The sequence below is a fragment of the Podarcis pityusensis genome, assembly GCF_964106645.2.
Source record: "Podarcis pityusensis genome assembly, chromosome: 18".
In the NCBI taxonomy this organism is placed as follows: Eukaryota; Metazoa; Chordata; class Lepidosauria; order Squamata; family Lacertidae; genus Podarcis; species Podarcis pityusensis.
Genome location: NC_138043.1, coordinates 5,435,414 through 5,448,734, shown reverse-complemented (window position 1 = coordinate 5,448,734; position 13,321 = coordinate 5,435,414). Strand labels below are relative to the sequence as shown.

The window sequence follows — 13,321 nt, the reverse complement described above, 5'->3', positions numbered from 1 at the left end:
GCAGCGCCGGTTTTTAGCCCTTCGTTTCCAGAGGTTGCTGCTCAAGACACCAGCCGATGAAACGCTGCAATTAAATAACTACAAGCAGCAACCACTTTTCGCGCAAAACGAAGTCCAAGCTACGAAGATGATGCTGCAGTTCTGTATCTTTTCTCTCGTGCTCCATCTGCAGCTCTCAGTTCCATCAGGCGGGGCGGGAGGAGGGGGGGGGGAAATAGCGCCCGAAGTAAACCCGCAGATCAGACCATCTATGCTAGTCTACCACTACAAATCTATGGGAGAAGCGCTTGCGGTCCTTCCCTTGTAGCCCTTGGAACACCTGCCTGCTCCTCCGCCTCCTCCTCTTCCTCCTCTCTCTGAACTGCTTTCTCTATGGTTGCCCTCGCTCTCCTCTCAGGGCTCCTCAGCAATTCATAGGCCATGCCAGGCTGCCCATCTCATCCGGGTCCTTCGGTGGCGCAGCTGCAGTATGGCCTAGTGGGAGCGGCGGTGACAGGCAGAGGGGAGGCCCCAGGCAGAGATGCTCAGTTTGGCGGCCGCGAGGAGGATGGTGGCGGAAGGGCCCGAAGCTCCCGCCAGTCCCAGCAGGGAGGGGCTCCCGGGGGCCGAGGCTGGTGAGAGGAGGCCGGAGGGGGGCGGACTGGGCAGCCAAGCAACACAGTTGGAGCCTCCCTCCTCCATGGCCGGCAAGGAGGGAGGGAGAGGAGCTGCTCCCTTGGAAACCTGGGAAATTTAAGGGACATCCATCACTAAGGGACAGCAGCGGGACACGGCGCTGGGATAAGGGACTGTCCCGCCAAATAAGGGACGCTTGACAGCTATGGTTTGAAAAGAAACACCCCAGTAAGTCCACAGCGGCAATGGCGAATTGAGCAATCGATTCTCTATCTTACCCACACAACGGGAGCCATCTGGACTCGTCATAAACCCCCGAGGACAGGCACAGACGTAGCTCCCTGCCGTGTTAGTGCACTCGCCACCGTCGCAAACTCCTGAGACGCTGGTACATTCGTCCACATCTGGAAAGAGCAATTGCAAGAACCGTGAGCGTGGACTGGCTTGGTGATGTTGTAGCCTAGGTGTTGTAGCCCAGGGATCAGCAAACTTTTTCAGCAGGGGGCCGGTCCACTGTCCCTCAGACCTCGTGGGGGGCCGGACTATATTTGGGGGGGGGGGGATATGAACAAATTCCTATGCACCACAAATAACCCAGAGATGCATTTTCAATAAAAGCACACATTCTGCTCATGTAAAAACACCCTGATTCCCGGATCGTCCGCGGGCCAGATTTAGAAGGCGATTGGGCCGGATCCAGGCCTTAGTTTGCCTACCCATGCCCTAAACGGCCTCGGCCCAATATACCTGAAGGAGCATCTCCACCCCCATCGTTCAGCCTGGACACTGAGGTCCAGCTCCGAGGGCCTTCTGGCGGTTCCCTCACTGCAAGAAGCCAAGTTACAGGAAACCAGGCAGAGGGCCTTCTCGGTGGTGGCGCCCGCCCTGTGAAACGCCCTCCCATCAGATGTCAAGGAAATAAACAACTATATCTGACTTTTAGAAGACATCTGAAGGCAGTCCTGTTTAGGGAAGTTTTTTTATGTTTGATTTTTTTTTCAATCATGTTTTTAATATTCTATTGGGAGCCTCCCAGAGTGGCTGGGGAACCCAGCCAGATGGGCGGGGTATAAATAATAAATTATTAGTACAGTGGTACCTCGGGTTACATACACTTCAGGTTACATACGCTTCAGGTTACAGACTCCGCTAACCCAGAAATAGTGCTTCAGGTTAAGAACTTTGCTTCAGGATAAGAACAGAAATCATACTCCGGCGGTGCAGCAGCAGCAGGAGGCCCCATTAGCTAAAGTGGTGCTTCAGGTTAAGAACAGTTTCAGGTTAAGAACGGACCTCCGGAACGAATTAAGTACTTAACCCGAGGTACCACTGTATATCTATCAATATCTATTGATATATATTATTGAAAGGGGCTTGTTCCATCACAGTCAGCGCAGGGGTAGCCTCTGTACCCTGGCCAGAGTATTTTGCATGTTTGACAGAGAACCAGGCAGAGGGCCTTCTCGGTGGTGGTGCCCGCCCTGTGGAACGCCCTCCCATCAGATGTCAAGGAGATAAATAACTATACAACTTTTAGAAGACAGCACCGAAGTTTTAGTATTTGATGTGGTATTGCACTTTCACTAGTTTTTGTTGGGAGCCACCCAACTGGGGCAACCCAGCCTGATGGGCGGCATATAAATAAAAAAGTATTATCATTATTAGGGATGCTCCTTTCTATATATATAGGGTGGGTCCCTTCTATATAAAGGCACACAGGTGGCGCTGTGGCTTAAACCACAGAGCCTAGGACTTGCCGATCAGAAGGTCGGCGGTTCGAATCCCTGCGACGGGGTGAGCTCCCGTTGCTCGGTCCCTGCTCCTGCCAACCTAGCACTTCGAAAACACGTCAAAGTGCAAGTAGATAAATAGGTACCACTCTGGCGGGAAGGTAAACGGCGTTTCCGTGCGCTGCTCTGGTTCGCCAGAAGAGGCTTAGTCCTGCTGGCCACATGACTCAGAAGCTGTACGCCGGCTCCCTCGGCCAATAAGCGAGATGAGCGCTGCAGCCCCAGAGTCGGCCACGACTGGACCTAATGGGCAGGGGTCCCTTTACCTTTACCTTATTATCATTGTTATAATAAAACATAACTTTAAAATGGAATGACTTATGTTAAATAAAGTAATATTCAATCATCTAATAGGGTTATAATAGCACATGAGACTTGTAGACCTGAAGGAGCGTCTCCACCCCCATCATTCAGCCCGGACACTGAGGTCCCGCTCCAAGGGTCTTCTGGCGGTTCCCTCAATGCAAGACGTGAAGCTACAGGGAACCAGGCAGAGGGTGTGTGTGTGTGGCAAAATTGGGGGGTTGAGGAGGGTCGGGGGGTTGAGTGAGAAATGTCCCTGAGGAATGTGGGAAGGTATGATAAAAACGTAACCAAGGCCAAGCATTAAAAACTTCCTGATATGGGTACATATTGATATAGGAATGTATTAGATAAAGTGTAAAGAAATATAGAATAATAAGAGTACATTCATTTGTAAAAAAAGAATATACAACGAGATTAAGAGGAAGTCCGTAGTGTTGGTAGAAATATTATTTTGAAATGGCTTTATGTCTTTTTTCCCCTTTCTTTAGGTACATTAATTTGGTATATAAACTTTGTATACATGTTGGAAATTATATTATAATGTGCCCTGTAATGTAATATGATAATGTATACATATGTGACATAAGAACGTTAATTAAAAAAAACAACTTCCTGATACAGGGCTGCCTTCAGATGTCTTCTAGAAGTTGTATACAGTGGTACCTCGGGTTACATACGCTACAGGTTACAGACTCCGCTAACCCAGAAATAGTGCTTCAGGTTAAGAACTTTGCTTCAGGATGAGAACAGAAATTGTGCTCTGGTTAAGAACAGACTTCCAGAACGAATTAAGTACAGTGGTACCTCGGGTTAAGTACTTAATTCGTTCCGAGGGTCCGTTCTTAACCTGAAACTGTTCTTAACCTGAAGCACCACTTTAGCTAATGGGGCCTCCCGCTGCCACCACACTGCCGGAGCATAATTTCTGTTCTCATCCTGAAGCAAAGTTCTTAACCTGAAGCACTATTTCTGGGTTAGCGGAGTCTGTAACCTGAAGCGTATGTACCCTGAAGTGTATGTAACCCGAGGTACCACTGTACTTAACCCGAGGTACCACTGTAGTTCTTTATCTCCTTGACATCTGGAGGGCTGTTCTGCAAGGCAGGTGTGGACCTCTGCCTGGTCCCCTGTAGCTTCACTTCTCACTCCTTGACATGGTCCCTTCCAACTCTTTTGATTCTTTGATAGACTCTTTTGAGCTCCTTCTCCTCCAGACACCCCTCTCGGCCTCCTGGCTCTTGCCCAGGGCTCCACCCGTCCACCTTGGCTCTCACCCAGCTCCCAGCGAAACTCACACCTCGCCCACAAACCCCCGCGAAGAAGAGGGTTCCTGGAAACCTCTGAGATCACTGCAAACTCCCTTTTTACGGGCAAGCCCCATGGTGGATGTTGAGGTTTCCCAGGCTGCCTGCAGATGTATCCCATTCAGCAACCAGCCGGTCTCTCCAAACCCGGTTCCAAGGCTATACTGGGTTTGGTGGGCTCCCTGAATGGGTGAGTTTGTTTCCCTAGAAAACCGAACAATCCTTCCCCAGACTTCTGCTTTGGCAAATATTGTCTTCTGCTGCTGCTTTTTGCCGATTTAATATTCACAGTCGTACCTCGGTAGTCAAACATCTTAGCTGCCGCACAAATCGGCTCCCGGACGCCGCAAACCTGGAAGTGAGTGTTCCGGTTTGCAAACGTTTTTTGGAAGCTGAACGTCCGGCAGCCAATCGGAAGCCACACCTTGGTTTTTGAACTGTTTCAGGAGTCAAACGGACTCCCGGAATGGATTAAATTTGAGAACCAACATACAGTGGTACCTTGGGTTAAGTACTTAATTCGTTACGGAGGTCCGTTCTTAACCTGAAACTGTTCTTAACCCGAAGCACCACTTTAGCTAATGGGGCCTCCTGCTGCCACCGCACCACCGGAGCACGATTTCTGTTCTCATCCTGAAGCAAAGTTTTTAACCTGAGGTACTATTTCCGGGTTAGTGGAGTCTGTAACCTGAAGCGTCTGTAACCCGAGGTACCACTGTACGACTGCATTCACTTATTAATTTTGTAATGCCGTTCTATAGCCATGGATCTCAGAGCTGTCTGCAACATAAATTTCTGCATACAGTGGATGCTCGGGTTGCGAACGTGATCCATGCGGTATGCTGCACGTCTGTGCATGCGCGGGTTGCGATTCGGTTCTTCTGTGCATGCACCAAGCGTGATTTAGCACTTCTGTGCATGCCTGACCCCCGAAACCCGGAAGTAACCCATTCCGGTACTTCCAGGTTTTGGTGGGTGCATAAGCCGAAAAAAGGCAACCTGAAGTATCTATAACCTGAAGTATGACTATATAGAATCATAAAATCATAGAGTTGGAAGAGACCACAAGGGCCATCGAGTCCAACCCCCTGCCAAGCAGGAAACACCATCAGAGCACTCCTGACATATGGTTGTCAAGCCTCTGTTTAAAGACCTCCAAAGAAGGAGACTCCACCACACTCCTTGGCAGCAAATTCCACTGTTGAACAGCTCTTACTGTCAGGAAGTTCTTCCTAATGTTTAGGTGGAATCTTCTTTCTTGTAGTTTGGATCCATTGCTCCGTGTCCGCTTCTCTGGAGCAGCAGAAAACAACCTTTCTCCCTCCTCTATGTGACATCCTTTTATATATTTGTACATGGCTATCATATCACCCCTTAACCTCCTCTTCTCCAGGCTAAACATGCCCAGCTCCCTTAGCCGTTCCTCATAAGGCATCGTTTCCAGGCCTTTGACCATTTTGGTTGCCCTGCTCTGGACACGTTCCAGTTTGTCAGTGTCCTTCTTGAACTGTGGTGCCCAGAACTGGACACAGTACTCCAGGTGAGGTCTGACCAGAGCAGAATACAGTGGCACTATTACTTCCCTTGATCTAGATGCTATACTCCTATTGATGCAGCCCAGAATTGCATTGGCTTTTTTAGCTGCCGCGTCACACTGTTGCCTCATGTCAAGTTTGTGGTCAACCAAGACTCCTAGATCCTTTTCACATGTACTGCTCTCTATATGAACCCCATAATTCTGTTTTGCAATATCTTCCAATATATTGCTATGCTGATTCTCGCTGACAAATCCAGGAAGAGTTGGAAGGCTGGATTTAGGTTTGATGAGGCCCTAAGCTACTGAAGGTAATGGATGGGGCCCAAAGCTATCCTTTGTCAACAACAAATGGTTGCTGTTTTCTTGTGTTGAATATATGCTACATGGTAATGTACGGACCTGATAGGTATCTCAAGCCATTTGCACATAACAAAATACAGTTTTTATCACAGTAATTGTTAAACTGAAATGCAATTATCTTATATTTTGGAAAGGTAAAGGTAAAGGGACCCCTGACCATTAGGTCCAGCGTACAGCCGAAGGAGCCAGCGTACAGCTTCCGGGTCATGTGGCCAGCATGACTAAGCCGCTTCTGGCAAACCAGAGCAGCGCAAGGAAATGCTGTTTACCTTCCCGCCAGAGCAGTACCTATTTATCTACTTGCACTTTGATGTGCTTTCGAACTGCTAGTTTGGCAGGAGCAGGGACCGAGCAACGGGAGCTCACCCCGTCATTGCGGGATTCGAACCGCCGACCTTCTGATTGGCAAGCCCTAGGCTCAGTGGTTTAACCCACAGCACTACAAGTTAGGAAGGACATTAATAAGCAATATATCCTCTCCTGCCACCCTGAAGATTCCCACATGTTTCTCCTTCAGAATTTTCCGGCCCCTTTCTCTCCCCCACTAACCTTCGCACTTGTGGCTCGTCTCGCTCTGCTTGTGGCCCACTGGGCACTTGCACTCGTAGGACCCCACCGTGTTGAGGCAGTTTCCTCCTTGGCAAAGCCCGGGGATCGCCTGGCATTCGTCCACATCTGCAGGGAGGAAGGGAGGAGACACAAATGAAGACAGCTGGGAACGCTGAAGGGAAAGGTCACCTTCATTTTACCAGGTCAGCACTCTGCGGCACAGTAAACCCTGGCTTGCACAAACCATTGTTCGGAACGCTATCTATGCTGGACCTCCCAGTGTGGTGTAGTGGTTAAGAGTGGTGGACTCATAATCTGGTGAACTGGGTTTGCTTCCCCGCTCCTCCACATGCAGCTGCTGGGTGACCTTGAGCTAGTCACACTTCCTTGAAGTCTCTCAGCCCCACTCACCTCACAGAGTGTTTGTTGTGGGGGAGGAAGGGAAAGGAGAATGTTAGCCGCTTTGAGACTCCCTAAAGGTAAAGGGACCCCTGACCGTTAGGTCCAGTCGTGACCGACTCTGGGGTTGCAGCGCTCATCTCGCTTTATTGGCCAAGGGAGCTGGTGTCCAGCTTCCGGGTCATGTGGCCAGCAGGACTAAGCCACTTCTGGCGAACCCGAGCAGTGCATGGAAACGCCGTTTACCTTCCCGCCGGAGCGGTACCTATTTATCTACTTGCACTTTGACGTGCTTTCAAACTGCTAGGTTGGCAGGAGCAGGGACCGAGCAACGGGAGCTCACCCTGTCGCGGGGATTCGAACCGCCGACCTTCTGATCGGCAAGTCCTAGGCTCAGTGGTTTAACCCACAGCACCACCCGCGTCCCTTGAGACTCCTTAGGGTAGTGATAAAGCGGGATATCAAATTATTCTTCTTCTCTCCCACCCTCTGAGCCAGGGGTCAGCAACCTAAGGCCCATGGACCACAAGCAGCCCACGGGGTCATTTAACCGGACCACAAGCCGCACCTGAACTGAGCCACCCGCTAGGCGAGTCCCCACGCGCTGCGCTAAACCAGCGCAGCACGGCGACTCGCTTCCGCAGCGCCGGAAATCGCGCCTGTGCAGGTGCCGGAAGTCACGTCTGTGCAGAAGCCGGAAATCACAGGTGCGCACACTGAATCCAGGCCACAGAGGAATCGCCGCTGGAGTGAACCGGCCCAGGCGAGGTAAACCTTACTGACCCCTGCTCTGAGCGAAACTGTGCTTTGTAGCTGCTTGTCTGCTTTTGTGTGACATCAAATCAGCAAAAAAACCCACCCCATTTTCTTGTGTTTGGGGACTCCTGGTTCGACTGCTTCAAAGGGGTTTTAGAAGCAAGAAAACCCTCTCTTGGGCTCAAGGGAGAGAAACGTCCTTTTGATTCCATTTCCCTTGAAAAGCAGCGGTTAAAGCCGCTCAAAACATCAACGGCTATGAAAGGCGCGTTTGAGCAGGACTGTTTCTGGAAGGACAGCGTTCCGCAGCTCTGGTGCCACCACCGAAAAGGCCCCGTCAATCACGGCAGTGGTTCTGAGCTTCCAGTAGGGGCGAGGTGAGTCTTGGAGGAACTTACCTTGGCAAGCGCCGGTGCGTATGTTAGGGATGAAGCCCCGGCGGCAGGGGTGGGGCTGGGCGGGGCACATCTCGCAAGGGTGGCCCCATGCTCGCCCAATGGTGGCACAGCACATGGTCTTGGTGCAAACGATACCACTGAGTTGCCCTTGGCACATCTGGTTGCTGACTTGGCTGAAGCAGGGGCCCGTGCGGTAATCTAGGAGAGACAGCAAGAGGAACAAGAAGAGGGGTATGTTTATGATTTTGAATCAAAATCTTAAAAAGCCAATGGAAGGCACTCCGGGCCACTGAGGCCACCTGAGCCTTGAACGACAGCAAAGAATTCAGGAGGACCCCCAAGCTACAAACATGTACAGTGGTACCTCTAGATGCGAACGGGATCCGTTCCGGAGCCCCGTTCGCATCTACAAGCAAACGTAACCCATGTCCGTGCTTCTGCGCATGCGTGGGTCATGTTTCGGCGCTTCTGCGCATGTGCGTGACGTCATTTTGAGCGTCTGCGCAAGCGGCGAAACCCGGAAGTAACACGCTCCATTACTTCCGGGTTGCGGCAGAGCGCAACTCGAACGCGCTCATCCCGAAGCACATTCAACCCGAGGTATGACTGTACACTGGTACCTCGGGTTACATATGCTTCAGGTTACATACACTTCAAGTTACAGACTCCGCTAACCCAGAAATAGTGCTTCAGGTTAAGAACTTTGCTTCAGGATGAGAACAGAAATCGTTCTCCGGCGGCGTGGCAGCAGCAGGAGGCCCCATTAGCTAAAGTGGTGCTTCAGGTTAAGAACAGTTTCAGGTTAAGTACGGACCTCCGGAACGAATTAAGTACTTAACCTGAGGTACCACTGTATGTGTGTTCTCTTTGCAGTTGGACAGCTCTTACAAAATCATAACCACATTTGGCTTGATGGTTCCAAAAATTGAGTTCTGTTCCAAGGAGACCCACTCAAATTACTGGACCTAAAGCAGTAGTCCATTGATTTCAGTCCATCTCCTCAGAGTACGGCTAACACTGAATATAACCCATTGTCTATCAGCTTCCAACCTGGTCAGCATTGCATTGTTGTAATAATAATAATAATAATAAATTTTGTATAAATGTTGTAGATGTTTCCTTCCTGCTTTCTACCTGCCTGAATTCCACAGGTAGGCAGATGATGGTATTTTCGGAGCTAGCCGCCCTGACCGGAAAAGTATGTGACCAGAGGGAGGAGGAGCAACAAGAGGAGTGGAAGAAATTCAAAGACTATTTAGCTAAATATCTTAAGATAATATAATTAGAATTACTTGCAAGTACCAAATAGACCTAGGATTTGAAAATGTGATGTGTAAAATATTATGTTAAAGTTAAAAATGAAAAGAAAGTAAGATGTTAATTGACCAAGTAAATTTTATGGGGAAATAGTTTTGGAAAACTGTTAGAATGATTTATAGGGAAACTCAGCCAGGGGGATTCGAAGAAGTCACCTAACAATGTTAACAAAAGTGGAATTATTATAATCAGGATAAATGTCTGTTAATTTGTTGGTTTGTTTTGATTTTCTTTTTCTTATCTGTTTGTTATAAATTTAGAAAATTAATAAAATCTTTTTTTGGGGGGGGGGAATGAATTCCACAGGTAGGCAATTTCAACTTCAGCAGGCGATACAAGCATAAAAGAGAGAGATGTCAAAACTCTCTAAGTGTCCCTATTTTCCACGGACAGCTCCAGATTCCCAGAGGCCATCACGGTTTCCCATTCAATCTCAGAACGTCTCGCTTTTCCTTTTTGTTGTTTAGTCCTTTAGTCATTTCCGACTCTTCGTGACCCCCTGGACCAGAGCATGCCAGGCACTCCTGTCTTCCACTGCCTGCCGCAGTTTGGTCAGGCTCATGTTTGTAGCTTTGAGAACACTGTCCCACCATCTCGTCCTCTGTCGTCCCCTTCTCCTTCTGCCCTCCATCTTTCCCAGCATCAGGGTCTTTTCCAGGGAGTCTTCTCTTCTCATGAGGTGGCCAAAGTCTTGGAGCCTCAGCTTCAGGATCTGTCCTTCCAGTGAGCACTCAGGGCTGATTTCCTTCAGAATGGAGAGGTTTGATCTTCTTGCAGTCCATGGGACTCTCAAGAGTCTCCTCCAGCACCAGAATTCAAAAGCATCCATTCTTCGGTGATCAACCTTCTTTATGGTCCAGCTCTCACTTCCATACATCACTACTGGGAAAACCATAGCTTTAACTATACAGACCTGTGTTGGCAAGGTGATGTCTTGCTTTTTAAGATGCTGTCTAGGTTTGCCATCGGTTTTCTCCCAAGAAGCAGGCGTCTCTTAATTTCGTGACTTTTCCTTAAAGGTAAAGGGACCCCTGAGCATTAGGTCCAGTCGTGGACGACTCTGGGGTTGCGGCGCTCATCTTGCTTTATTGGCTGAGGGAGCCGGCGTACAGCTTCCGGGTCATGTGGCCAGCCGGACTAAGCCGCTTCTGGCGAACCAGAGCAGTGCACGGAAACATTGTTTACCTTCCCGCCGGAGCAGTACCTATTTATCTACTTGCACTTTGACGTGCTTTTGAACTGCTAGGTTGGCAGGAGCTGGGACCGAGCATTGGGAGCTCACCCCATCGCGGGGATTCAAATTGCCGCCCTTATGATGTGCAAGTCCTAGGCTCTGTGGATTAACCCATAGCACCACCCGTGTCCTTAGGACGTGCCTATTTCCGCCGGAGAAACATCGGAGGGTATGAGCTCTCCCGAGGAAACCCAAAAGCGTAGCTGGAATGAGAGAGGCTGCCTTTTTCCTCCACAGGCCTCATGTATTCCCACACAACCCAAACAAGGCCAAATATTTTCTACAGGGGATTGCCGGGTGATCGGAAACAGATTGCGGGACGCAGCTCTCTTCCCTATTTTGCAGCCGCGCGACGTCTCTACAGCTCATTAGGACCCAAACTTCATGTGTAACCGTTTAGCTCATTCTACCAAAAAAGAGAGAGGTTAAAACGGAATCTTTTCATAATGTGGAACAGTTGGTCTCCCCCTCCTTCCAAACAGAAAACGTAATTAAAACTAGCAGGGGGGTGGAATTATCCATCCATCGTGAAATGTCCTGTGCTGCGAGAGAGAGTCTGTGCTTTGGAATCTGGAGCAATTGAGGCAGATGTTCCAGAGGGATGCTTCTTCTGGGCTTTGACATACCCTGATAGCGTGTCTCTCCCACTGCAGGCTTAGAAATGGTTGAGGAAGGAGTGTCTGAGAGGAAATGGTGGAATAGCTACCAGGAAGGATTTGTTGTTGTTTAGTTCTTTAGTCGTGTCCGACTCTTCGTGACCCCATGGACCAGAGCACGCCAGGCACTCCTGTCTTCCACTGCCTCCCGCAGTTTGGTCAAACTCGTATTAGTAGCTTCGCGAACACTGTCCAGCCATCTCGTCCTCTGTCGTCCCCTTCTCCTTGTGCCCTCCATCTTTCCCAGCATCAGGGTCTTTCCCAGGGAGTCTTCTCTTCTCATGAGGTGGCCAAAGTACAGGAGCCTCAGCTTCAGGATCTGTCCTTCCAGTGAGTGCTCAGGGCTGATTTCCTTCAGAATGGAGAGGTTTGATCTTCTTGCAGTCCATGGGACTCTCAAGAGTCTCCTCCAGCACCAGAATTCAAAAGCATCCATTCTTCAGTGATCAGCCTTCTTTATGGCCCAGCTCTCACTTCCATACATCACTACTGGGAAAACCAGAGCTTTAACTATACGGACCTTTGTTGGCAAGGTGATGTCTCTGCTGGGCACCAGGAAGGATTAAGCCATTCCAGACATGCGTCTTTCGGAGCACCAGCTACAGCTACTGTGTGTGGTGTTCGAGAGACGTAATGAACCACGGGCTCGGAATAATGCAGCTTCATAGAATAATAGAGTTGGAAGGGACCCTCAAACATCATCTAGTCCAACCCCCCCGAAAGACCTACATTGGCTCCCAGTACATTTCCAAGCACAATGCAAAGTGTCGGTGCTGACCTTGAAAGCCCTAAATCAGGGGTCAGCAAACTTTTTAAGCCGGGGGCCGGTCCAATGTTCCTCAGACCTTTGGGGGGGGGGCTGGACTATATTTTGGAAAAATAAATAAAAATGAACGAATTCCTATGCCCCACAAATAATCCAGAGATGCATTTTAAATAGTTTCAGGTTAACAACGGACCTCCGGAACGAATTAGGTTCTTAACCCAAGGTACCACTGTACTTAGAAGTAAACTGTCTTTAGTTTGTGGGTGGGATTTAGGTTGTTTTCAGTGAATTCGTTTATTTGTTATAGTATTTCTGTGTATGTTTGTTTACTGACTGAGGGAAACATAATTATATCTGCCTACTTCCAACGATAACTTGCTCTGCTTTATGTATTTGCTTCCTCTTGAAAACCTAATAAAAAATATTTAATCATAACAATATAAATGTATTATTATTACTAATTGCTAGGAATTAAGTACTTAACCCGAGGTACCACTGTAATTCGTTCCGGAGGTCCGTTCTTAACCTGAAACTGTTCTTAACCTGAAGCACCACTTTAGCTAATGGGGCCTCCTGCTGCCACCGCGCCGCTGGAGCCCGGTTTCTGTTCTCATCCTGAAGCAAAGTTCTTAACCTGAAGCACTATTTCTGGGTTAGCGGAGTCTGTAACCTGAAGCGTATGTAACCTGAGGTACCACTGTACTTAATTCATCCTAGAGGTCCCTTCTTAACCTGAAACTGTTCTAAACCTGAGATACCACTTTAGCTAATGGGGCCTCCCGCTGCCGCCGGAACCCGGTTTCTGTTCTCATCCTGAAGCAAAGTTCTTAACCCGAGGTACTATTTCTGGGTTAGCGGAGTCTGTAACCTGAAGTGTCTGTAACCCGAGGTACCACTGTATACTACATTTTTTAAGATTTGCCTTGAGAAAGTCTTTGAACCTCTTTTGTTGACCACCAGCATTACACTTTCCATTTTTAAGTTTCACACAACCTGCCTGCCTCCATTCATTCAGCCCCCCCCGTTTGAACCACCCCCACCTCCAATCACAAAGAAAGCCCCCACATTGCAAGGAAAACGTCTCCGCAGTAGTGCAAAAGAGAAAGAGTGTGCGAGAGACGGAGGAAGGGGGGAGAAACAGACTCGTGCGAAGGAAGGGAGGGGGGCCGGGAATCGACAAAAATAGATCTTTTCGGATTTTGTTTCCAAGCCTAGGAAGGGAGCAGCGCCAAAGCAGCTTGTGCGTCTGAAGCAGACAGGCCAGGGCAGGTTGGCTTTTTGCCAGGAAGCATCTGGGCCTGATTTTAATGGGTCATATGATTAAAGATTTAATG

At 49.0% G+C, this 13,321-nt stretch overlaps 1 protein-coding gene across 1 annotated transcript in view; it reads right to left on the bottom strand.

Moving 5' to 3' along the window:
- Positions 1 to 13,321, bottom strand: part of FBN3 (fibrillin 3) — a 173,883-nt gene that overhangs the window by 109,070 nt on the left and 51,492 nt on the right. Inside the window, 3 exon segments of the mRNA XM_080989333.1 lie at positions 894 to 1,019; positions 6,462 to 6,587; positions 8,015 to 8,212. Of these exon segments, the coding sequence (XP_080845459.1) occupies positions 894 to 1,019; positions 6,462 to 6,587; positions 8,015 to 8,212 (450 nt within the window).